This window comes from Pinus tabuliformis, chromosome 1_1 (genome assembly GCF_031772625.1).
Source record: "Pinus tabuliformis cultivar Carrire ecotype Pingquan chromosome 1_1, CPIR1, whole genome shotgun sequence".
NCBI lineage: Eukaryota > Viridiplantae > Streptophyta > Pinopsida > Pinales > Pinaceae > Pinus > Pinus tabuliformis.
The window spans coordinates 957,254,221-957,281,867 of record NC_142297.1 but is presented as its reverse complement, the minus strand read 5'-3'; the positions used below and the strand labels follow the sequence as shown (position 1 = coordinate 957,281,867).

Sequence of the window (27,647 nt, the reverse complement as noted above, 5' to 3'; positions counted from 1 at the left end):
TATTAAAGCTTAAAGAAAAAAGTAATATGCAACTAAAAGCTAATTTAAGATCATTTAAACATAATTACATTATTATTAATCCTTCTTTTATTTGATACCTTGTATTTAAATATTTAATTAAATATATTTACAAATAACTTCAAAGTTTACTATCATTTATGTATTGGAACTTGATGTTCTGTCCAAATGGATGATCATCTAAACTTTGATACAATTGACATGGCACACACTGAAATCAAGGACATTGTATTTGAAGAACTGCTGAATTAAGAAAATTTACTATTTATAGCATAAGCATGGCATGCACTAGTTGTAAAATTACTTCAATTTAGTTTAATGAGAACCAAAAAAGTATAAATTGGCAATATGATTGTATAATATAATATACCCAGTTTAGGCTCCATTTCGAAGAGCGCTGCAGAGATTCTAGTGCCAGGAGCGCTGGTGAGGTTTTAGCGCGAAGTGTGTTTTGCAAGGCGGACAATTTGGTATTCTAGCACAGTTTGCAGGAGCTACGTGCGGATTATTTACCATATATAAAAGCTTTGAGTGAAAGGGTCTTCAAACTAAATTACAGGCTTGCTCTTCAAATTTTAGTCATTATTAAGGGAGGGTTTGTGGAACATGTATATTTGGAATTTCTATCTGCCAACTATTCTACATATATTCCTTACAGGAGTTTCACTCTGCTCGGGATTTGAAGCTAGGAATAGAAAATTGTTGTTCATACTCGAAACAATCTGAAGATACCATTTTAATGCTCTAAAATATTTCCGATTAGTAGACAGCTTGGGAAAAATGTTGGTTTGAGGTACCTTTCTGAAACCATTCTTGGTAAATTAATACACATTCAAGGGCTCTTGCTTTGCTTGGGGATTCAGGTTTAACCTACTACCTGGCATGTTCATATGTTCAGAGTCTGGGTTCTCTTTCAACTTGGAATCGTTAAAAAGCAAAGCAATTACATATGCAACCGGAAAACTAAATACACCTGCTCCCAGTTAGTGAGGAATGGCTTTGTAAGTATGCATTGGTATTCATCTCTTAGATTGAATATGATAACATCGTCTGCGACGGTAACTTATTCAGCTTAGTGAAATTTAGCTCACTCATTTCTGCCTTTTTTTGCCTTTATATCAGTATCAGTTGTCCCCTATGAAGGCTGATAAAAGTAACAAAAAAGAGATATGCCAATATCGATGTTGTAATGAAGACAACAAAAGCATCTCCTGAAAGCAAAAGACTTGACCAAATTTGTGGAGCCGAACTCCTCTGGTTTCGTGCTTTAATGGTGTACACCGAATCTTCTTGCATAATTGACCTTGAATAGCACAAGATCACCTTATAATGTGTTCAATCCATCTAATAGTATATTCATAAACCACAAATGTTACAGCACTGGCAGGAGCTGCTTTGATTACAGATGGTACAACTCCTTTAAAAAGTCCTGCCAAACCCTCTTCCTGAAAGATTCTTCTTAATGCATGCCACATGCCCTTATATGCGTTTTCATCTACTCTTGCACCATATTTGGGATGCCTTTCAAGTCCTTCAACCTGCAATTGTGAGTGAATAAATCAGTCATAAATAATGGCTACTAAACAAATTTTCCTGGAAGTCGATAGAACTATCAATAAACATCCACTGAAACAACAAATAACACTTCTCATCACCTTCTGAAAATATGCTAGTTACAATCTAAGATCAAAATGAATAGTGCCTAGTTGCCCTTTCCTGAAATGTCTTTACCTTGTACAAAGGATGTCAAACAACTTTTGCACATATACCAGCAGCAAATTCACAAAAAGTAGCACTGAAAGATTTACTAGGATTCAGCCCCTACCTGAAATCTCTTCTTCACCACATCTAATGGATTAGTAGCAACTTTTGCCACCATCCCAGCAGCAAACCCACAAAGTGAGAGCTGTACACCTGATAGTCTCTCTTCACTCATAACACCCGCGTGCCTTGAACGAGCTTGATTCCATTCCTAGATTCCAGGCATAAATGATGAGATTTAATCATCTTAAAGATTGTGACAATCATTACCTCATTTCCTCACACCCAAAATCATCCAATTTGATAACTAAATCTTGAAGTTTTCAAAATACCTGACACCATCTCTTGAATGTATCATTTGAACCAAACTGAAGAGCAGCATAAGGAACAATCACTACCAATGTTGGTGATAAGCCTGCATATAATCCTTGTATGCCTTTGGTTCTTGTAATTCCTAGAAAGGCAGATCGCAAGTTTGGATAGACCTGCATCAGGAACAGATTAGCAGCAGTTTATCTCACACCATTCAAGCTATACCACGAACATATTTCAATCGAGAGGAATGATAAATGATAAATAACAGTAGGCATATACGAAATGCCAACGATACAAAAGACGCAATTGGTTATCCTACTATGCCGTATATCCGAACCCTTTGCTAAGCTCAGGTAAGGTAGTATAATTCGTAGTGTATGGAATTTGCACTGCCCACAAACCATAAAAAACCTACCCTATAGATTTTTACGTGTTCCATTAGCTATACACAAAGCCCATCCTACACACTTATGCCGTGGACTCACAGGCACACTAAGGTCCCTTCAACATCCCACATATTGTCTGGAATACAAACAGATGATTTTGGGTTCCTAACCTAATCCTAAGGTCTCATTCAATTATTCTCGTCCATTAGGAGGACTCTCTTTGTCTTGGTCTCACGCCTTGGCTGATGACTTTTTGCGACATAAGCCCCCATATTGGCCATCATCTAACTAGCCTGGGCATTCATGGGCAGTGATGCAGGTATACAAACCTAATATTGTTTAAAATGATTAGAAATACACTTTGGAACCACAGGTGCCCTCAATCTTTGATAGGCGTGTTCTTACTTTTTCTTCAAATCGGTCAATTTTGTTCATTTTACTTTGTTCTTTTGGCACTTTTACCTACTATCGGTGATTTTGTGCTTATTTGTAGTCTGTGCAGAGTGTTAACGCGAACTTTCCATATTTCTTATAGTACAGAGAATTGTTTCTCGGCTTAACACACTTAGTTTGCTACTTTTCACTGTGGATAAGGGAGTTAGAATCCATGGTTAGATCATTGCAAAGAAGATTTTGTACCGTAAAAGGATGGAGTTCGCATTTCTCCATAATGCTAGTTGTGTATAAGTGGTTCGCTGCTTCTCCTCTTTTAGTCTGGATGGCTGATTTTGTTATTACTCTATGCTTTAAAGCTATTGTAGATTAGTTTTTGCATATTAGGTCTCATGTGCTTGTGGATCTCCTCCTTTTCTTGTCTCTATCATCCTCGATGCTCAAGGTGATGTTGTCATTGATGTTGATCGCCATCACTCACTGGTTTGGGTCCACTTTCTTTGCTTTTGGGCTTGGAGATCACATGTCATGGTGGTCGTGCAGTATTCTTCTTCACACTTCAAGAAGTCTCTTCCCATCCCTCAATCTCAAGGGAACATGTCAACATTGACTTGTAGGGTAGGAGACTTCCTTCTATTGAGGGCACACATACATCATCTTCTTGTACTTGTATTGAGTGTCAGTCACTTCATTTTGTCATATGCATATTTATATTAGGGAACCTTGCAAGCTAAGGAGGCCTAACCCTCTGATTCTATTGCATGTTGTTTGCTTTATTTTCTTTACAAAGTTAAAAGAGCATTATCCTAGCACAAGTCTAACCTAGTTAAGGCGTCTTACCCATATAGGAAGCTACCTCACCCAACTTATATGGAAGAATGTACGAGTCCTTGTGTCATCATAGGGTATGCTTTGTGTATAGCTAATCTAAGATGCAAAGACCTATATGGTATGCTTAAGTATGGCTAGCGCAAAATGCAAATTTTGTGCACCACATTTGCCCTTTTGCCAACAATAGGGATCCAAGAAAGCGCAAGAGTTGTGATTTGGCATGAAGTGTAATCCAAGTGTTGTAAGCAATGATGCAAACTAAATGTGCTGATCAAAAGGAAACCAACGTGGCAACAATGATATTTTCAATATGCAATCTCATCTTAATATGAATATCATGCAAAGAGGGAATAGGGAGAATTTGATGGTTGCAATGATTCCCTTGTGGCATAGGTAGTAAGATGTAATTCCCTTACATCAGGATGGAATTACCATGTGACAAAGCTAAGTTTGTCAAGAAATGCAATGACTTTCTCAACAATGTGGATTGAATTGCATATGTGCCATATGTGGGTGTTGTTGAAAATGCAACAAGGAAATCCTAATTTAATTTTGTCCTTGAATTAAATTAGGAATAAAATTGTAATTCCACATCACATGACAACTTGTATTAGTTAACTAAGTTTATTTGACTTAGCTGACTCAATTAATTCAAGTTGAGGGTCTAACTTGAGTCATGTAGAGTGTCTAACTTGAGCCCTAGTTGAGTTTATTTTGAATTGTAATTAATTAATCTAGTTTAATTGAGTTAAAGTCAATTAACCTAATTCCAACTGATGGAGGAACTAGTAGGAGGTCAAACAGTGGGGTGTTGCTTCATGTGGTCAACCAGTTGACTGATGATTCACTCATAAATAACTCATGCATGTCAAATCTGAGAGTTACCCAGTTGATATTAGAGTTCAGGGACAATGTACTATCAGCTGTATAATCATCCGAATTGTATAGGTGGTGCATGTAGTCAGAGGAAGGCCTATGAGAATTGCGCAATTCCAATTGAGGAAATTATTGAGGAATTTCCCTAATTAATAGGTGTTGATTCCCAAGGAAACAACGCAAGGAAATACTGGGGACTTGCGAAAGTAGAAATTTGTTTAAGTATTGGCCTGAGCTTGTCTAGGAAACAGTGAGACAGATAGAGATAGTGTAGAGGTTGTTCGGGCTTGAGCAAAGCATTGTAATCTTCTCATATTTTCTAACTAATGCAATATACAAATAGCATGGGTTTTTAGCTGTGGATTTCCCAGGAAATCATTGTGTAATGTGTTGATTGAATTCTTTCTCTCGTATGCTTCATGATTTTGCAATCATTTAATTGTTTCCGCTGATGAGTAGAGTAGATTCAAGTATATTGTTTTAGTAAATTACAATTAGCAGTTTGAATCTACAAGGAATTTCTACATGGTATCAGAGCAGAAATCACTCTAGAAGAGGAGAATACGAGTTTGTCTTTTGCAGGTGAAATCAAATTTGCAGTATCATTCTTCAAAGTTAGCAAGATGTTGTTCTACAGATTGAGACTCAAATATGCCCTTGAGGTAGTTCAAACTATATTTCTTGGAAGGACAGGATGGAGGCAGTGTTGGAAGACAACGAGCTTAAGGAATTCATAGACAAAGATATTCCTAAGCCTCCAACAACTGATGCTCAAGATCTAGCAGAGTGGAGAAAATGTGTTGCAAAGGCGAGAAGGATTATCCTAGAAGGAGTTCGAGATCATATTGTCTTGAACCTCCATAATAAGGAGACTCCATATGCAATGTGGAAGGCCTTGACAAACCTGTTTCAAAACAACAGTGACCACAGGAAGCTGGCACTAAAGGACAAGCTAAAAAATATGAAGATGGAGAAGGGTGACACAATACCAAAGTACTTAACCAAGTTCACCCAATGTCAGGATGAGCTTGGAAGTATTGGTGTGATAATTGTTGAAGATGATATGGTCAGCCTAGCACTTCTAGGCCTTCCCAAGAGCTGGCACAGCTACCAAGATTCGATAAATGGAAGGGAGAAGCTACCAGAGTGGGAGTGTTTTTGGTCTGACTTGATGCAAGAAGAGATTCAGCGGAACACCAGAGATGGATCCTCATCCAAGCATGATGAGGAGGAGAAATGTGCCTTAGCTGGAAAGGTGAAGAAAGGAAAAGGGAAGTCATCCCATTCTAATTCAGATTCCAGTCAAGATGGAAAGAAGAAGGACTTGTCGAAGATTAAATGTTTTCACTATCATGAGCTGGAACACTATGCCATGAAGTGTTCGCACAAGAAGGCCAACAAGAATCCCTCAGGAGGAGTGGCAAGTGAAGCTCTTGATTCACAATTCGAGTTGGATTTCACCGTCATTTCTTGCATGGTGACATCGGTGATGGGTAGTGTGTGGTATCTGGATAGTTGAGCCTCATTCCATATGACCAACAACAAAGAATTATTCAGTGACTTGGAGGAGAAGGACCTCTAGATGCACATCGAAATGGGTGATGATGGAAGGTATAGCGCGACCGACATTGGCACTGTTACTTTTCAGAGGGAGTCTAATTCTCCTCTCACATTAAAAGGTGTCATGTATGTTTCGGGTCTAAAGAAGAATTTGGTTTTAGTTGCTATATTGGATGACCGTGGCTATGATGTGATATTTAGCGAAGGAAAGGATTTCCTTCATCACATAGCCTCAAGACAAGTGAAACAGATCGGGTTCGGGTGAAGAACCTCTACAAATTGGATGTAGAAGATTGTATTGCTTTGAGCACAAACACTAAGAAGGTACAAAGCTGAGACGTCGGTGAATTGTGGCATAGAAGATTGGGTCACTTACACCACAGAGCTTTGAAGATCATGTAGAATATTTCTACAAGACTTCCCAAGGGTGCACTAAAGCAGAGAGATAGATGCAAAAGGTGTACATTAGGTGTTATAGATCTAACCCAAAAATATATGATAATAGAAATAAACCCAAGAAATAACAAGATCTGAATATAAATAGAAATGCTTCTTTATTGATCAAACCCTTAAGGTAGGGCAACATCATACATTCACTCCTTAAGGAAGGAGAACACTCCACAAGCCATATGTTTGTTCATACAATATTCCTTGATATCTCTCAATGGAGAATCTCTAGCCTCTATATAGGCCTCATACATACAATACCATGGGTCATTACCATGGTTCCCTCAATATCATCTATCTAATACCATGGGCTTATTACATTATTGCTAACTTCTTGTGGTCCCTTACAAGATACGGGTTAACCACCTTATTTATTACTATGGCCCATCCCATTATTACATTATTTCTTTGGGTACCTCCCTCTGTACCCCATATTATCCCCCCTAGGTATACTACATTCCACCCCCCTTAACATGTTTCATCCCTGAAACATACAAATAACACAAATAATAAGATCTACTCAAAAGAGTAGTCCACTGGTACCATGCACGTGCATTCAGCCATCTAAGAGAAAGGTGAACCCTTGATCTGGTTGGTGCCTCGCTCGCTTGAGATGGAAGTTGACCCTGGCAGCTCTTCTGTGTTGATGTGTAGTAGGTGGATTGTCGCCCCTCTCTATCTGTCATGCAGGGGTTGTTGTCCTTGTGGCTAATTCGTTGCCATCTTGTTGGTTGTTTTTTTGCGGGGTGATGTGGGTGGTTATATGATGAAGTTTTAATCAACAATGTCTTTTTCTTTAATTCACTACCTAATGGCACTTGATTGGTAGCTGGTACATGTTGTGGTGCCTGCTGTTGTTTCTTATCTTCCAATATTACTTCAACCATTGAGTCCTCATCTGATGTATCAGTATCTGTGATATTTTCTGCTTCAACCTCCTTGGATGCTCCCTGTTTCTCTGGTACCTGGTTTGATGTTTGTGTCGGGTTGTCGACCATTAAAGGCTCATCATCTGATGTGTCAGTGTCATTAGAGCTTTGTGCTTGTGCCTCCATAGTCTCTGCTTGGGTCTTAATAAAAATATCCTACAATGTAATTTTCTTCTTTTTATACCAGAGCTTCAGGAATTTCTTCTGCACATTAATATTGACAGTACCCACAGATTCCATCCAAGGATATCCCAAAACAACATCCATGTTATCCATATCTAAAGTATAAAAATCACAATGCAACACATACTTATCCATAGAAAACTTCAAATCTTTATAAACTTGAACATCCTCATTATCAACCTGTGTGTTTTCAATGTGTTTTGCTGGAACTTGCAATTTTTTTGCCAAATTAACATTGATAAAATTATGCTTGCAACTAGGATTTATAGATACAATGATCTTCTCCTTCTGAATCAATCCATGAACCTACAATAAGGAAATACTAGCAGAAAATAACCCTTTATGTTTCTTGGTTTTCTTCTTTCCTGCAAAAATAAAATCTTTGCTAGGTTGTGTGCCTGTCTGTCTAAGCTTAATAAGAGGACCCAAAAAATTATATTTATGGTCAAAGTGGTCACAAATGGATTTTGAAAACATCTGTCAAGTAATTGTCCTTAGATAGTATTTAGAATGCGACTGCCACCATTGCCATCTTTCTTGGTCCAAGTAAAGTTCTCCCACACATAGTTTAGTTTCATCATCTATGATGTGTTCCAGAGTGAAATACTGTTCCATTTGTGCTAACCATATTGTTGGTTCAGAGCCATTAAATTTGTACATCTTCATCAAATTCTGATTTGGGCACTGGAATTTCAGATTCGCGCTTCAGCTGTCCCACTGTCACAAAAATTTCTGAAAAATAGCTGATTTTAAATCAGTGATATCTCCCTCAATCGTACTCCGATTCGACCAATTTTTTTTTTGAAATTGGGTATTTTCCACAAAGAACACAGATCTACAATTAGATTATGCAAATATTGCTCTAGAACATACAAATATGATCTGCAAACTCGCTCCCCTAAAAAATGTCTGCAGCACAGCTGATTTTTAAATCAGCGATATCTCCCTCATCCGGACTCCGATTCGGCTGATTTTTTTTTTCAAATTGGGTATTTTTTCACAAAAAATGAAGATCTACAATTAGATTCTATAGATTTTGTACCAAAATGTACATATCTGATCCGCAAACTCACCGCCCCGAAAAATGTTTGCAACACAACTGATTTTTAAATCAGGGATATCTCCCTCATCTGGACTCTGATTTGACTGATTTGTTTTTTGAAATTGGGTATTTTTTCACCAAATCAAATCTGTAATTTGATTCTGTAGATTTTGCACCAGAACGTACAGATCTGATCTGCAAACTCGCCGCCCTGAAAAATGTCTACAACATAGCTGATTTTTAAATCAGCGATATCTCCCTTATTCAGACTCCAATTCGGTTGATTTTTTTTTCAAATTAGGTATTTTTTCGCCAAGAACTTAGATCTACAATTAGATTCTATATATTTTGCACCAGAACATACATATTTGATTCACAAACTTGCTGCCCCGAAAAATGTCTACAATACAATTGATTTTTAAATCAAAGATATCTCCCTTATCTGTACTCCGATTCGACCGTTTTTTTTTTGAAATTGGGTATTTTTCACAAAGAAATAAGATCTATAATTAGATTCTGCAAATATTTCCCCAGAACATATAGATCTGATCTACAAACTCGTCGTTCCAAAAAGTTCCTACAAAAAAAAAAAATCTGTTTTGCCCAAGAAAGTACTCTGATACCACTTGTTATAGATCTGATATGATAATATATGATAATAGAAATATACCCAATAAATAAGAAGATAGAAATAGGTAGAATTGCTTCACTTTATTAATATCAAACCCTTAAGGTAGGGCAACACCATATGTTCACTCCTTAAGGAAGGAGAACACTCCACAAGCCATATGTCTGTTCATACAATAATCCTTGACCTCTCTCAATGGGGAGTCTCTAGCCTCTATATAGGCCTCATACATACAATACCATAAGTCATTACCATGGTTCCCTCAATACCATCTATCTAATACCATGGGCTTATTACATTATTGCTAACTACTTGTGGTCCCTTACATAATATGGGTTAACCACCTTATTTATTACTACGGCTCATCCCATTATTACATTATTCCCTTGGGTACCTCCCTCTGTACCCCATATTATCCCCCCTAGGTATACTGCATTGGGGAAGTACACCAAAGCCACCTTTCATGATAAGGACAGTCGAGCACAAGCGATCGATCCTTGAAAGGGTTCACTCATATTTGTGCAGATCGTTCTTGACAGCCTCCACGGCCAAGCATAGGTGTTATGTAATATTTGTAGATGATTTCTCATGTAAGTGCTGGATTTTCTTCATGCAGAAGAAAGATCAAATGTTCTCTAAATTTTGTGAATTTAAAGCACTTGTTGAGAAATACATTGGCAGGAAAGTGAAGGCTCTTAGGAGCGATAACGGTGGAGAATATGTGTTGAATGAATTCAATAACTTTTGTGCATCAGAAGGCATTTGATGAGAGTTAATAGCACCCCATAACCCACAACATAATGGGGTGGTTGAAAGGAAGAACAAAAGTATTGTGGGAGTTGCACGAGAAATGTTACATGATCAAGGCCTACTGTTTCACTTGTGGGATGAAGCATGCAACACAATTGTATATGTGCAGAATAGGAGTCCTCATCGGATTCTTGGGATGAGTACACCAGAAGAAGCTTTTTCAGGTAAGAAACCATATGTGGCACACTTCAGAATCTTTGGTTCATTAGTTTACTGTCATGTTACCAAGGATGCAAGGAAAAAGCTAGAGCCAACAGTTGAGTTGGGCATATTTGTGGGGTACACTGATACACCTCACAACTATTGAGTGTACCTTCTATCTCACAAGATGATAGTGATTCGTAAATATGTGAGGTTCAATGAAGAGAAGGCCATGAGATGTTCCCTTGAGAGGGAGCTTTAATTACATGCAGTTAAGGAGCTTTTAGCTCCAAAGGAATAACCTCAAGATGATGTGGAGAAGCCACATGCAGAGGAACAGAGAGTGGAAAAACCCACTCATGCAGAGACTTCCAAAGATGGAAGGAAGCACACCAAAGAGGCCGAGTGTTAATTTTAGATAACAATGGTATGTTCTATGCTTTAACACAATTTACTTCAATGTTCCTCTAGCATCCCATTGACAATTTCCAATTATATCCAGTAGCAATCACATTAACTTAAACACATTGATAGTAAATGCAGATAGAACAAAAAAATAAGTGCAGAAGACAAGCCAAGACAAGAGGATGCAAAATGTGGCTTATGCCAGGGACAAACCCCAATGTGGGGAACCACTTTGATAAGATCTTCTTATTATTCTTCAATAGTTCAATACAGAGAGAGATCTAAGTACAAATATCATAATTACATGCCCAAAACAGTCCTCCCAAATCAGCAGTCAACAAAAGTCAATGCAGCCTTAACCAGAAAGTCAACAATGGTCAAAGCTGCTCCAAAATGTCCTCCAAGAAGATCGGTCAATAGTAGAAAAATGCGGCCTTCCAAGGGAGTCAAAGTCAACCCAAAAACAACTCATTCAACCTAGTCAAAGTTTGTTGTAATTTTTGCGGTCAAACCAAAAAGTCAACACTGAAGTCAATGTGATCAAACAATCCCCAAATGCCTTAAAAATCGTGCCAATTAATGCAGCCTCCAGAAATCGTAATTATGCCCTCGAGATCGAACTCAAATCATGTTCAAAAAATCCAAGTAAATGTTGGTCAACGCTACCTTAATCTCTAAAATTTTTGGCCTCACAAACCAGTCCAGAAATTCGTCCTCTTACACATGTGTGAAGTAGAGAAGCCTCCAAGTTGTACGAACCAATCAAGGGAGAAGAGAGAAGATGATGTGATGAGTTGATATGATTTCCAAATGAGAGAGAGGTCACTCCTATTTATACACTTCATTCAGGGTGAGGAGTCACATCCATTGGGCTTCATGAGCCTACATTTGACTGAGGCCGACCTTGACAATTTGACCATGAGAAAGAATAAATCCAAAATTCCATTTCTACTTGTCATAATGAGATGATATTTATATCAAAATTGTATCTCTTTAAAATAAGAATCCAACGCAATAATCATCTCCATCATATGAGTTATCCAAAGGTGGAAGTTGGCCCTAGTTGCCAATTTTAACACTCCCTCTCAACTAGGGAGAATTCCACCTGCCAATCCAACTGTCATCATGCCATCCTGTCATCATTGCCCTGCTCTACTCTGCTCTGTTGAACCATGAAGTAATAATGAATAAGAAGTGATAGAGAGTGAGTCATAAGATCATACCACTCTCCACTGACTAAAGTCAGTCCTTGATCCTAGGTCAAGTTGTTGAACACCATGCATCCTAGTCATAAGGAGTACAACATTACATGATGCATCCATCGGTAGTGCTATGGTCCCTAACCATGTTTTCCCAACTCATTGGCCAGATGAGAAGTACTTCCCATGAGTCCCAGACTCTATGGGTAGGATGTGTGTTGGGGCATCATCAAGAGAAGGTGAACCACTCATCTTGCTCATATGCCATAGGAGAAGGTTAACCACTCATCTTGCTCATATGCCATACGTCAATCGTAGGGGAAGGTGAAACACTCACCCTTCATGCATGTGTCTGGGTAGGGGAAGGTGGACCACTCACCTTACATGCATGTCAACCATCAAGGGGCATCACTAGGGAAGGTGAACCACTCACCCTGTATCCAGCACACCACTAGGGGAAGGTGAACCACTCACCCTATGGTCGCTCATAACTTCAAGAAGTACCCCAAGCCCCCAAGAGCTCCCAGAGCTTTATGTCCAACTCATACGTGACCCTCATAGGAGGGTCGTTCCATGACACCAAGTTTCTCTCAGATGGTTAATAATTTGAACTTCCCTAAAGGCTTGGTGAGAATGTCTACGACTTGCTCATCCGTCCTAATGTGTTGGAGCCTTATTTCTCCACATTGTACCATATCCCGGATAAAGTGGTACCTGATATCAATGTGCTTGGAGCAGTCGTGGAACACGAGATTCTCTGATAGGCAAATCCCACTCTAGTTTTCACAAAAGATCATGGTGGTATCTATCACATGCTCAAATAGCTCACTGAAGAGATTCCTCAACAAATTGCTTCACAATAGGCCATACTCACAACAATGTATTCGGCCTCAGCGGTGCCTAGTGCAACCAATTTCTGTTTCCTGCTCATCCAATATATTGAAGCAAACCCCAAAGAGAAGCAGCACCCAGATGTGCTCTTACGATCCACCACACTACCAGCCTAGTCAACATCTATATATCCATGTAGCCATAAATTCCTGACAATGTATCTCAGTCCATAGTGGATTGTGCCTCAAAGATATCTCAAGAGATTCTTAGCAACAATCCAACGAATGTGATGAGGCTCAACCATATATTCACTCAACGTGTTCACAACGAAGCATATGTTAGGAAGAGAGTTGAACAAAAACATCAGGGCCCCCACAAGTTGACGATACTCAGAAGGGTTCGCCAATCCAAGCCCAGCAACACTTCCACATAGCTTCTTAAAGTTGACTTCCATCGAAGTAGTCAGGGACTTGCAGTCCACCATCCCACATCTCTCAAGTACCATCACAATGTATTTTCCTTAGGGAAGGAAAATTTCACCTAGATTTTGCCATACCTCAAGCCCTAGAAAATAATGCATCAGTCCTAGGTCCTTCATCTCGAACTCAAAAGCCAACTCCCTCTTGCATTGATGAATAAGAGGGTCATCACTTGTTATAAAGAGATCATCCACATAGAGAACCAGAATGAGAGGTTTGTCCTTTTCAACCTTGAAGTATAGGTTTGGGTCAGCATGACTTGTAAATCCCAACTTCATAAGATAGCTAGCAATCCTCTCATACCAAGCCCTAGGGGCTTTCTTTAACCCATAAAGGGCTTTCTTCAACCTGCATACATGTATCTCACGATCTTGAACCTCGAACCCCTCGAGTTGTTCCACATAGACTCCCTCTTTAAGCTAACCATGCAAGAAGGCAGTTTTGACATCCATCTGGTGTAGGTTCCATCCTTGTGAAGCAGAAATGGCTATAATCAAAAGGATGGTGGTATATTGGGAAACTGATGAGATTATATCATCGTAGACTACTCCTTCCTTTTGAGAGAAGCCTTGAGCTACAAATCTGGCCTTGAACTTTTCAGCACTCCCATCAGCTCCATGTTTGATCTTGAAGAGCCATTTAGAAGTGACCACAGACTCATCCTTGGGTCTAGGAACCACATCCCAGACATCATTCTTCATGATCGACTCATACTCCGTGTTCATCGCATCCTTCCAAACTTGTTGTTTCATGAAATCTTTGAATGTGTAAGGCTTAGATTATACAATGGTACTCATCATAGCTAAGTACCCTTGGTACCTATTAGGCTTCTTGCTTTCATGAAATGTCCCCTCAGTGCAATATGTTTCTTAGCATATTCAAGAGTATCTTTGAGCTACAAATTTCTTTTTCTTGAAGTAGAGGGCTCACTAAGAGGTGGATCATTGGGATCCATTGGACCTTCCATATTGGGCATCAGTTCATCGGATGGAGGTTCATCCTTCTTTTCTGCATCAACATCATCATGGTCCTTCCTAGGAATAAGAAAATCTCAGACCTTTTTAAGAGTTGAATCTTCATTGAAAGTGACATCATGACTTAATTCCACTTCCCTTTGACTAGGCACATAGATTCTATATGCCTTCAAAGTTTCACTGTATCCCACACACGTTCCTTTCTTCCCAGATGCATCTAGTTTGTTTCTTTTCTCTTTTGACACATGAAAATATATGGGACAACCAAAAATTCTAAAATGAGAAACATCAGGTTTCTTATCGGAAAATACTTATACGCATGTCTTGAAGACCAAATCTTGATGTGGGCACCTAGTTTGGACATACACAATGGCGTTGGCACCTTCTCCCCATAAGAACTTTGAAAGACCTTGATCATGAAGCATAGCATGTGTGGCTTCTATGATAGTACGATTCTTCCTTTCGACGGCACCATTCTTTTCAGGAGTATATGCAGTAGTGGTCTCCCTCTTAATGCCAGCTTCTCTACAATAGTCTTTGAATTCATTTGACTCATATTTAGTCCCATTATCAATCCTCAATATTTTGATCTTCTTCCTTGTTTGGTTCTAGACCAAGGCTTTGAAAGAATAGAACCATTTGAACACTTCATCCTTCTTCTTTAAGAAATAGATCCATGTTTTGCGAGAGAAGTCATCCACAAAAATAACATAGTACAAATATCCACCCAAAGATGTCACAAGCAACATACCTAATAGATCAGAATGGACCAATTGAAGAATATTGGTGGTTTGAATTTCACTTGAGGGGAATGGTCCCCTTGTATGTTGTCCAGATTCACATCCCTGACAAACACCTTCATGATTTAAATTGAATTCATGCATACATGTGACCATCTTCCTTACATCAGGTAAGGATTTGAAATGAAGGTGAGAAAATGTCTGGTGCCATAGTTCGGATTGAAGAGAAGTGTCACAAGTCATTGCTCCCAATAGAATTCCTCCAACCTGATACAAACCTTCAACCTCGAATCCAAGAGTCTTGGGTTCCTTTTCCAAACACGAACCTTCCCATCAATGAATGTCACCTTGAAATCTTTGTCTTCCATTGCAGAAATAGAGACCAAATTCTTTTTCATATCAGGTACATATAATACATCTTGTAAGTGGAGGGTTTGACCTTGATTTAAGTGAAGAGTAACAGTCCCAATTCCTCTCACGAAATAAGTGGCATTATCCCCAAGTATAATCTCCATATTCATCTTCTTTTGAATCAAGTTAGAGAGATCTTCTTTGTACCCAGTGAAGTGCCTTTAGGCACCACTATCAATCAACCAATGATCCAATGTATCCAGAGGAGAGGCAGTGAAGAGGGAAGAAATAAGATAAAATTATTTTTTCCTTACAACAATAACTTCTTCATACCTAGAGTTTATTGACTTCTTGGGAGGATGACCATTTCCATTTCAAGCAACGGGAGCATTCCTCTTTCCTTTGTTGTTGAACATGCTGTTCCTTTGATTTCCATTGCCCTTGAAGTTGTTGTTATTATTGTCATCATCTCTTGGAGTATCCTTCTTGTGAGGACACTCTCTAGCAAAGTGGCCAAACCTATTACAATTGAAGAATCTTCCTTTTCTTCCTTCTTTGAATCCCGGCTTGAACCCTTGACCTTTATTCCTTGGACCAACATTGTTCCTTCTCTTAGAATGAGCGGAGAAGGCAATAGGATTGTTTCCATTTGAAGGCTTGTCTCTTTCCATCATCCTTATTTCTTGTTGAGTGCATCTAGCCAATAATTTATCAAATCCCAGAATCCTATTATTGTTGAGGATGGTAGTGTTGAACACATCCCATTCTCTTGTAAGGCATCCAAGTGCAATAAGTGTGAGCTCCCTGTCATAAATGACATCTCCTATAGATAGGATATCATTCTTGATCTCGCTAATCCTCATGAAATAGGATTAGATGGATTCTCCTCTATCCATCTTGATGTCTTTCAACTTGTTCTTGAGAAAGAGAACTTGATTTTCATTATTTACTTTGAACATCCCAACCAGCTTGCCATACATCTCCTTAGATGTTTCCAAATCAGAAATATAGGCAACCAAAGGCATATGAATAGAATCAACAATACTCTTCTTAGCTTTAACCTCACCTTTCTTGTACTTTTTTTGTGCAGCAGCGGACGCATTTGAAGGAGGCTTTTCTATTCTTCCTTTGACATAGTCCATGACATCATTTTCTTCCAATGTCAAATCTAGAGTCATGTTCCATGCATGATAGTCAGATTTGTACTTAAGCTTGTCCTCAGGTTTGAAGAAAGATGTAGTCGTCATTGGGACTAGTTCCAGGTCCTTGTCCAACAATTTCTCTTAGTGAATGCTTTGCTTCACTTTTGCTTGGGATCTTTCTTCAACTGAGCTTTGATCCCATGTTAATTTTAGATAACAATGGTATGTTCTATGCTTTAACACAATTTAATTCAATGTTCCTTTAGTAGCCCAATGAAAATTTCTAATTATATCCAGTAGCAATCACATTAACTTAAACACATTGATAGTAAATGTAGATAGAAAATAAAAAGAAGTGCATAAGACAAGCCAAGACAAGAAGACACAAGATGTGGCAGATGCAAGTGACAAACCCCAATGTGGGGAAACCCTTCGATCAAATCTTATTATTATTCTTCAATCGTTTAGCAGAGAGAGATGGAGTACAAATATCACAATTACATGCCCAAAACAGTCCTGCCAAATCATTAGTCAACAACAGTCAATGAAGCCCTAACTAGAGATTCAACAGTGGTCAAAAATGCCCAAAAATGTCCTCCAAGCATCTCGGTCAACAACAGAAAGATGCAGCCTACCAAGGGAGTCAAAGTCAACCCAAAAACAACTCAGTCAACTGAGTCAAAGTTTGTTGTAATTTTTGTAGTCAAACCAAAAAGTCAACATGATCAAACAGTCCCCAAACACCTCGAAAATTGTGCCAATCAATGCAGCCTCCAGAAATCAGAATTTTGCCTTCTAGATCAAAGTCAAAGCATGGTCAAACAGTCCAAGTCAACACTGGTCATCGTTGCCCTAATCTATGTAATTTTTGGCCTCTAAAACCATTCCAGAAATTCATCCTCTTCCACATTTGCAAAGTAGAGAAGCTTCCAAGTTGTGTGAACCAATAAGGAGAGGAGAGAGAAGATGATGTTATGAGTTGAGATGATGTCCAAATGAGAGAGAGGTCACTCCTATTTATACACTTCGTTGAGGGTGAGAAGTCACATCCATTGGGCTTCACGATCCTACATTTGACTGAGGCCGACCTTGACTATTTGACCATGAGAAAGAATAAATTCAAGATTCCATTTCTTCTTATCAAAATGAGATGATATTTATATCAAAATTTTACCTCTCGAACAGAGAAATCTAATGCAATAATCATCTCCATCATATGAGCTATCCTAAGTTGGAAGTTGACCCTAGTTTCCAATTTTAACACCAACAGATTGATGCATGATGCTAGAGAGAATGTGGGAGCACCCACATCACAGTGCAGGCAGAGGAGGTCACCAGATCAGTGCACTAGCTACATGGCTCTAATGAGTGAGAGTGTAGATATTGAGCCATCCTCATTCAAGGAATCAGTGAAGCAACCAGTATGGATTGATGCCATGGTAGAGGAGTATCACTCCATTACTAAAAACAGTGTTTGGGAAGTGGTCCCAAGACTAGCAGACAAGTCAATGGTGATTTCCAAATGGCTTTATAAGGTAAAGCAAGCAATAGATGGGAGTGTGGAGAAACACAAGGCAAAATTTGTGGCCAGAGGGTTCTCTCAGGTGGAGGGAATTGATTACGAGGAGACCTTTGCTCCTGTAGTGAGGTACTCTTCAATCAGATCTATTCTATCACTTTCAATGCAGAGGGGATGGAAGATACATCAAATGGATGTGAGGACAACCTTCCTCAACAAAATGATTGAGGAAGAGGTGTACATTGAGCAGCCGAAAGGATTTGAGACCTTCAACAGAGAGTCGCATGTGTGAAGACTCAAGTAAGTGTTGGATGGATTGAAACAAACACCTCATACTTAGTACACCAAAATTGACAACTATTTATAATTTCACTGGGTTGGGCTTCACAAAAAGTGAAGCAGATGCTGCACCTTTACCATATTGTGGTTGAAGGTAAATTGTTGATTGTAGTATTATATGTCGATGATTTAATTCTAATAGGTGATGAGAAGCTGGTAAAATATTACAAAGAGGATCTTGCAATAGAATTTGAGATGAAGGACCTAGGGCTTATGCATTATATCCTTGGTATGGAAGTATGGCAAGGATATGAGGAATTGTTTGTCTCTCAGGGAAATTATGCCAACGAGATACTGAAGAAGTTCCACATGGATAGAAACAGACCTATAGAGACTCCTCTAGCAAGAAATTGGAGGAAGGAAGATGTTACTTCAGGTGAAGTAGTGGAGGCTACTATTTACAGGTAGCTTGTGGGTTCACTTATGTATTTGGTGAACACACGATCAGACGTCTTTTTTTTTTCAGTTAACCAGCTTAGTCAAGCAATGGCTAATCCAACCAAACTTTATTGGAAGGTAGCTAAACATGTGCTGAGATACCTCAGAGGCACCACTCTGTTTGGTCTTTGGTACAAACAGATAGAGGGAGTGAAGCTTCTAGGCTTCATAGATGCAGATTGGGCAGGGAGTCCATCCGATAGGAAGAGCAAATTAGGGGGAATATTTAGTATTGTTTCAACAACAGTTTCTTGGTGAAATAGGAAGCAGAGATTAGTTTCACTCAGTTCGGAAGAAGCAGAGTACATGGTTGCTAGTCAAGAAACTTGTGAGGCTATCTGGATGAGGAAGATCCTTGTTGGTTTCTTGGGTCAACAGATGGATCTTATAATGATTTATTGTGACAATCAGAGTTGTATTAAACTCTCTGAGAATCCAATTTTTCATGATCGGTCCAAGAATATCGACATCTGGTATCACCATCTATGAGATTGTGTGCAAAGGAGAATCATGTTGTTGGAGTATATTCCTATAGAAGAACATAATGCAAATATTTTGACAAAGGCATTCTCAAGGTGAAAATTTGAGTTTCATAGAGGCAAGATCAGGGTAGAAGATAATCCCTTTCTTATTAAGAGGGAGCATTGAAAATGCAACAAGAAAATTCTAATTTAATTTTGTTCTTGAATTAAATTAGGAATAAAATTGTAATTCCACATCACATGACAACTTGTATTAGTTAACTAAGTTAATTTGAATTAGTTGGCTCAGTTAATTCAAGTTGAGGGTCTAACTTGAGTCATGTAGAGTGTCTCCTACATTATAGGAGCTCTAGTTGAGTTTATTTTAATTTTAATTAATTAATTCAGTTTAACTGAGTTAAAGTCAGTTAAACTAGTTCCAACTAATCGAGGAACTAGTAGGAGGTCAGAAAGTGGGGTGTTGATTCATGTGGTCAACCAGTTAACTGATTATTCACTCATAAATAACTCATGCATGTCAGATATGAGAGTTACCGAGTTGAGATTGGAGTTCAGGGAAAGTGTACTCTCAGTTGTATAATCATCTGAATTTCAAAGGTGGTGCATGCAATTAGAGGAATGCCTGTGAGGATTGCACAATTCCAATTGAGAAATTTCCCTAATTGATAGGGGATAATTCCCAATAAAACAACACAAGGAAATAGGGACTTGAGCAAGTAGAAATTTGGTTAAGCATTGGCCTAGGATTGTTTAGGAAGTAGTGAGACAGATAGAGATAGTGCAGAGGTTGCTCGGGCTTGGGCAAAGCATTGTAATCTTCTTATATTTTCTGACTAAAGCAATATACAGATAACAAGGGTTTTTAGTTGTGGGTTTCCCTATTAAATTATTGTGTAATGTGTTGATTGAATTCTTTATCTCTTATGCTTCATGATTTCACGACCGTTTAATTGTTTCTGCTGATGAGTAGAGTATATTCAAGTCTATTGTTTTAGTAAATTACAATTAGCAGTTTGAATCTACAAGGAATTTCTATAGGTGTATGCAAGTGAGCCATGTAAACAATGCAATAAAGATAATAGCAAAAAGGAGAGCATAAATTGATTACATGATAATGCAAGGAGAGTGATGCGATCCATATCATAGCATGACAAATCATGGTAGTTGTATCAATGGTTATGTTGAGACAATTTAGTTGATAACAAGAACTATCATTGAAACGAGAGTGTATTTTGAGAGTAAGGTTGCATTGAGAGTGATATGGTAGGCTTGGTTTTTTCTCAAGTTTGGATTTGAGATTCAACATAGGCCTAACCTTGGATATAGTCACAAGCTTGTTGAAAATGTAGCGAGCAAGGTCTTCTACCTTGTACCTTAGCCAATGAAGACCTTGAGTTGTCCTTAAGAGATAGACTTCAGTGGTGGTGAGTTAATTTCCAGTTTATGGGAATAATCATCGCGAGTTCATGCGTAGAGTTGGAGCTTCAGTTAAGTGGAATTATTCATCAATTTAACTACAGGATTGGTTGGAAAATCGAGTTTAGTTAGAACAAGTAGGGAACTTTAGTCTTTGATTGAAGGAGGATGAGTTATAACACCAGGTGATGATTGGAGAAGAGAACCAATTCAACTCAGTTAACTAGTCAGTCATAACTCAACTTCCAAATTTATAAGTTTCTTATTATAGAATTGACTTAATCTATAAAGAGGAGGACAAAGGCACATGGAAGCATACTGTTTTGTGCACAAAGGCTCATGACAAGATAGAGCTCACATGATTGTGAGAGAGAACCTTGATTGTGGAGTGTAGGAATTGTGTCCTAAGAAATAGGATCCACAAGTGCGCTAGAATTTAGGAGTTGGTTGTGCACAGAGAAGAGGAGTAGGGTCCTAAGAAATAGGAGGCTTATAGTGTGCATAAGGGAGTAGGTTTTGCAAAGCAAGTCAAGGGGGAAGCAAAGTAAGATTGTGTGCTAGAGGGTCGAGATCAAGCAAGATCTAGGCCAACTAAGATCAATTGTATTGGTTGAGATTTATGTGAGAAGCATAATGCTTTCTCAAGAGTGACAAAATTTATTTGTAACAGATCCAAGTGCTCAAGGCAATCAATAAAATAGCCACATCAAGCAAGTAGGTTTTTCCTGTTGGGTTTCCTGAGAAAAGTGTATCAATCTGTGCATGTGTTTTGATCTCTATGTTTTTTATTCCACTACTTATAAGTTGTTAAGGGAATTTGTATCTTGGTGAAAGTTAACAAGTTTCAATTATCAGTTATTCATCTATGTAGTTGTAGAGTTTCATGGAAATTTAACAAAGCTTTGACATGAGGATTTGTGGTGAAATCAAGGCCTTAGGACAGTTGAGGTTCAACATCTTTAGGGTGAGTTGATTGCTAGACATTGGGGTTGACATGTATCGATACTTTCTCAGACATATTGAGGGGCATGCTAGTAGTGTTAAGCACATGGAGTGTTCATGGTGGGTAGGTAGAATCCCAAGGTGAAGACTACTTCATATAGTACTTTAGGAGAAGGTTGAGGAGATGGAAGAGAAACTCTTCCACTTAGGTAATAAGGTGAAAAAGAGAGGACTTTTACCAAAAGAAAAAATTGGAAGGTCATGGGATAAAAAGTGAAGGTAGCTTTATCTTGAATGAAAAGAACTAGGAAAATTAAGAAAATAAACCTTTTTTAATAGAGGAAAAGTTTGGTCGCTTTCTATTGGAAGAGAAAAGTTGATTACAAAGAATTAGCAATTGTGTTTTGATATGAAGAAATTTTTTAAATGGTGAAGGAAACCCAAGTGGTATCACCAAAATGTAAGTATGCTTGGGAAACTTAAGAAGGAAATGGGTGTATCCAACCTAGATAGAACTTGCATGTAGGATTCCTTGTGTCATCCTAGGCCAGGGAATCTATATAGCTAATGCAATGTGCAAAACCCTACATATTAGGTTCGTGTAAAGTTGGTATGAAGTACCAATTCCATACATCGCAAACAAACAAGTTTTACATGCTTTCTTCTTTGTTATTTTCAATTCTTCCATCCATATTTTTCCCAGTTTTCTTGAAATCCTAGTGATTCCACCAAACTAGAGTAGTCATCCTAACTAGGCTATCATCCTTCAATAGGTTTCCCACTTGCTACCATATGGATTGTTCTTTATTCCTTTCCTACCCCTCTCATAGTGTTAGTTGACCTCTTCTATCTAGGTTGGATATGCATGTTTCCTTCCTAGGTCGCCCAGGCATAGCCACATAATCAACCCTTCTAACAAAACTTTCTATATCCTAGCCTTTGCTATGCACAAGTAAGGTAGGTAAAATCAACCCTTCTAACAAAAGTGTTGTATATTTTTTGGCACTAATTTTTACACCCTTTGAACTGATAAATTTTTTAGAAATCAGTAGTAAAAATAAGCAAACATATAGGAAAATATTCCCTAAGTGTCACCAACAAATATTCCTCTCTATTTGGGTTAGCGTGTGCCAACCTCAAGGAGGTGTCCCTAGTCTTTGTAAATTTTGTCATAATGTATAAATATGCTAGTAAACTTGCAAAACACAACAATATAAAGGTTGTTTGACCAACAAGTTAGTGGTCAAACAAATTTGTAAAAATCCTTAAGTTTAAAGTGTGGAATAGACCTTCACAAATCAGGCCTTTATATGAAAAATATTGTGAGAAGAAAGTGTGTCTAAGTGGCTAATTCCCCAAATAAATAGCTAAAAACTCTTCATAATTTGCACAAGATAACATTAAATCAAACAAACTAGAGTGAACAAAAATAAATTTTATTCTGTGAGAGCCAAAATTTTGCATCACCAATGTGACTATCATATAACTTGAATACAATGATATTCATATAGAGAATAATAAGAGCTAGAATAGAGAGAGAAGAATAATGGGGAGAGAAAGTACCTACTTTCCCTTGCTTAAGATAAATTTGAGTTGGAAGGTTGGTCTTTCTCCTATATATATATATATATATATATATATATATATATATATATATATATATATATATATCTTTTTCCTCTTCCAATTCATGCCAAGAGGAAGGATAAGTTAAATTTTCAATTATTAGCCATCACTCAGTCATTGCACATGGTTAAGTTAACTGAGATTTGACTAGAGAAGAAAATCTAGTTAAGTGGCCCTCACTTGAGTTGAATTGAAGTATCTTCAAGCTAGCATCGGACAAAAAATAATTCTGAGATTAATTTAGTAAATTCCACTTGAACAATTTTTCCTTAATATTGGCAAAAAAAATTCATGATAAAAATATCCCAAGTCAATTTTAACAAATTGACTTGGTTAATTTTTGTCAATTGATTTGACTTGGCATATTTTTTCTCCGTTAAACCATTTTTAGAAATTTAAGTAGAATTGTTATTATTATTATTATTATTTGTTGTGTGTGGAGGGAAAAAAGGGAGGAGATTTACGAGGAAAAATAGGGAAAAATGTGAGAGGAAAAGTAGGAGAGGAATTTCTAAAGAAAATAAAAGAGGAAACAAGGGAGGGAAATACACTAGGATATAGGCAAATATGAGAGAAAAAAAAAACTTGTAGTGCCATGTCAACTCATTCTTTGCCACCTCATTGATGACTCATATAATTTCATGCCATTTGTCCACTTACAATTGTTTCCATGTGACAACTCCTCATACTATCTCCTCATGGTACTAAAAATAGAAACCTTGCTAAAAAAGGAAAATGTAGAAAATGTCAATAATAGAAAGTGGACCTTACCATATATATTATGCCTAAAAATAGGCAGTGCTAAAAATAACAATCTCACAGCATGTCCACAATATTATATTCATTATACTCAAAATATGTTGGGGAAGTAGAATTTCTTGTCAATGCTCCCATGCCAAGATGTTAAAAATAGAAAGTCCTTAGATTCTGATAGAACGACCGCCATCTAAATTAGAACTCAATGGGGAGTTTGAATATGTAATAATGTTTGCTATCTGTCAACTGCTAAAAATAGAACTATCTCAGGCTTGTTAAATTCTTACCCTACTAATTTGACAGTTAATTCCTAGTAGATTTATGTCTACTGAATAAAAGAACGGCTCAAATATTAACAAAAGATTCAATGGAAAAAAATATTAACTAATCTCAATCACACATTTGACACACACAAATTCTACCCAATCAATAGTTATTCGTTAAACTAATAATATAAATCTGCTTGGGATCTTGTCCTAGGATAATGCCTCAACTAAGGAGAATACATACAGCAATCTAGATCTGATCTAGCTGATCAAGCTCTAACCTTGGCTGATTTGGATCTCCTTACTACACCCTAGTACTTCCCTCAGACCCAACACACTTGAGAGAAATTTCTTCTCAACTCACAACTGAGATGACTCTCTCAATGCCTTGTGCCCCAATGTTGTGTATTCTCCTCTCAATAACCTTGATTTTATAACTTTACATTCAACTACATTCCTAACCCTAATCTCCAAAGTGATTAATGATTGAGATTAGAACTTGCCTCACTTGATATCAAATGTTGAGATTTAAACATAATCACTAAAGTAATTTACTTCACTTTTTCTAAGATTAATTTAGCTCAATTAGTCAACATAATAATTATATGTTTTTCCTAAATCAAAACTTAGTCTAAGCTACATTGGCAACATGCTCACATTTAAACAAGTGTCTTAAGGAGATCTTTGGTGACTTCTTGCATGCCTAGACATTTAGGCCTATGCAGAAGCACATTCCCAAGCTACAAATATTAACACTCCCTCTTAGTGATGAAGGTGATTTTGCACATCATCGAGTAGTCTTGGGTCCATCTAAGCACATCATCAAGTGGTCCAATTCTCAACCTCATTGGCTCAACATTTCAACATTTGGGGGTACATATGGGGTCAAGTACCATGCAGAATCATCTCATAGCCCAATACTCATCTCTGGAAGGGTAGCACTACATCATGAAGGTCATAAGTGCTCTATAAATGGCATACAATGACCTCTAGAGTGTTGATAAAAGGGATCAAGCCCATCTCTCAAGCATGGAAAATTTTAAGGGCTAATATTCGTAGGTGGGCTAATTTTCCATGATTTTTCCAAAAAACAGATTCGCTAATTTCCATTTTTTTCTAAAAATGATTCACCCAAATTTTACAATATAAAATTATTTTACCATAAAAATCACCAACATTATATAGAGAATATATATATATATATATATATATATATATATATATATATAATCATTATAAAATAGAATAATTTTACAAACATATCAATAAACATTTTATAATTTTCATATTATGGACTAGTGAGATTCACCAGTGTTTTTAAACTTTAAGATAATTTTTCGTCGTTAAAATTTTCCCTGCTCTCAAGGGGTATTTGTTGTTGTGATAACACCACTTCAAAATAACCTCTTGAGATAAAGTGAGATCAATATGTTGATCAAAGTGTTGTCATTGATGTCAAAATAGTAGTCATTAATGGAAACTAGTATCAAGTTCAGGGGGAGCTTGTTAGAGATTGTTGAGAAAGATCATAGTTGGTTGTCATTATTGTCAACTCATCATTGTCATCATTACTGATGTGTTTTTGGTGCTTGTAGACTACTAATTTGAAGGCCTATGTTGGCTTGTTGGGGCTTGACCCAGGTTCGGAGTTAATTAGCCAAACAAATCCCTGTACTACTGGCCCTTTCGGCAACAGTACGCGGAGCGCGGACTGAGGTCTCACCCGAAGTACTATGGGGGGGTACTATAACCAGGTTTCCACACCCTTGAGATGTTTGAGGGGTTGATTTGGTCCAACTATGAGTCCCTTCGCACAAGTTACTTCACGTACTTCCCTAGCCTTCACGCCTCAATATAACTGCCTTCACGCAGCCTTAACCAGGGGTTGTGGGGCTTTCGCACTATTGGAGAAGTGATCTGCACTATTCCTCTAAGTCATGCCCGTGATCTTACCTTACTTCTTATAACAGTTAGTTATCTTTGCATAAATAGATATCTTATATTATATTTACTCATTCAGCACATTCACATGAGTTCGCGTAGTAAATAAACAATAAACTTGCGATTCATACCCAATAATGTATAAACAGGAAAAGATACACAGAAATATGGCAAAAATTATCTTTATTAATCCTTCTAATGGTTACAGACTCGACCCGCCCTGCGCACTCAGCTGCAAACTACTAGGCCTCTGCGCACTCAGCTGCAGAGCCTTTCCTATTCTACGACCCAAAGACACGACTTACACTTCGACTATGTGCTTCTATTTCGTCTATTAGATTCATGTCTCCCTTACACTTAGAGCCTCATTATATTTATACAATCCCATGGTCCGCGAACCATGGGTAGATCTTTCAAACTGACATTACATTGCAAAAACAAGGGCGAACAACCCTATGACTCTATTATGACTTCGTGCTCTGCGCCCACAATTCGTGGAGTCTTTACAATGGATTTAGTCAAAACTTGGGCTTTAAGCCCCAAAACATGCCTTAGGGGGATTCCACGCCCAACAAGCCCCCAAAACAAACATTGTGACTCGCCCTCGAGACACTCTGTCGGTGTGGAGATCTTTGCACAGAGACCCTCTAACTTTGTTTGAACAACTGCAAGGTCAGCAGCGCACTGAGCGGCTGCCTGCTGAATCTCCTATAAATGTTGTTCTGAGACCATGGTGTTTGAACTGCTTCCCTGCATTTGTTCCTGAATCCCCTGCATTTGCGCGAGCTTGCCTTCAATTGTTGTTGTAATGACAAAGGCCTCGTCAATCCAAGGCTGAACATGCGCCTTCAAAACTGCTTCTTTGCACCGTGATGCATCCACTTGCTCTTTCATCGCTTTGGCCTGTTACATTCGCGCGAGCCTATGAGTGAGGGTCACCGTCTATGCGGTCCCTTTGACACTGTCATACTGCTTCTGGAGCTCATGCACCTCTGTCTCTAAGTGCTAGATGTTAGGGTCCTCCTGCAGATTGGTGAGGACCTTGAATGATTCTTCCAACATTCTGGTGCAGTCCCTTGCTGCATTGCTGATCTCTTCCATCCTCGATGTAATAGCGTTGGCGTGCTATTCTCTGACTTCTGGAGGGGTGGATGACTGTGCCTTCAACCGTAACTTTGTTATTTGAAGGTTCAAATCCAGCTAAACCTTGGTCATTTCTTCTCCTGCCTCGCGCACCCCCACTGCTAATCTGTGGATGCATGCCTCTATCCGTGAATCTACTGGGACGACCAACTCAGGGACCATCTGGCAGGCTTCTTCCAGTACCTATACCATCTACCTATCGTGTGATACAATCTCGTCACGCTGCAAGCCAACTGGTCCATGTTGATCTTCTACTCGCTTAGCACCTGCAATGCGTGACTCTCCCTAGCTTGCAGTTCTCTAGTGATCCCATCCTACAACACATAGAGCATCTCCCA

At 38.2% G+C, this 27,647-nt stretch overlaps 1 protein-coding gene across 1 annotated transcript in view; it reads right to left on the bottom strand.

The window, feature by feature from the left end:
* Positions 1–833: 833 nt before the first annotated feature.
* Positions 834–27,647, bottom strand: part of LOC149217666 (mitochondrial thiamine diphosphate carrier 2-like) — a 209,052-nt gene continuing 182,238 nt past the window's right edge. The window contains exons 5-7 of the mRNA XM_089391397.1: positions 2,112–2,264; positions 1,844–1,990; positions 834–1,556 (exon numbers count right to left, since the gene is read on the bottom strand). Of these exons, the coding sequence (XP_089247523.1) occupies positions 1,338–1,556; positions 1,844–1,990; positions 2,112–2,264 (519 nt within the window). The 3' untranslated portion in view covers positions 834–1,337. The remainder of the gene's footprint in view (positions 1,557–1,843; positions 1,991–2,111; positions 2,265–27,647) is intronic.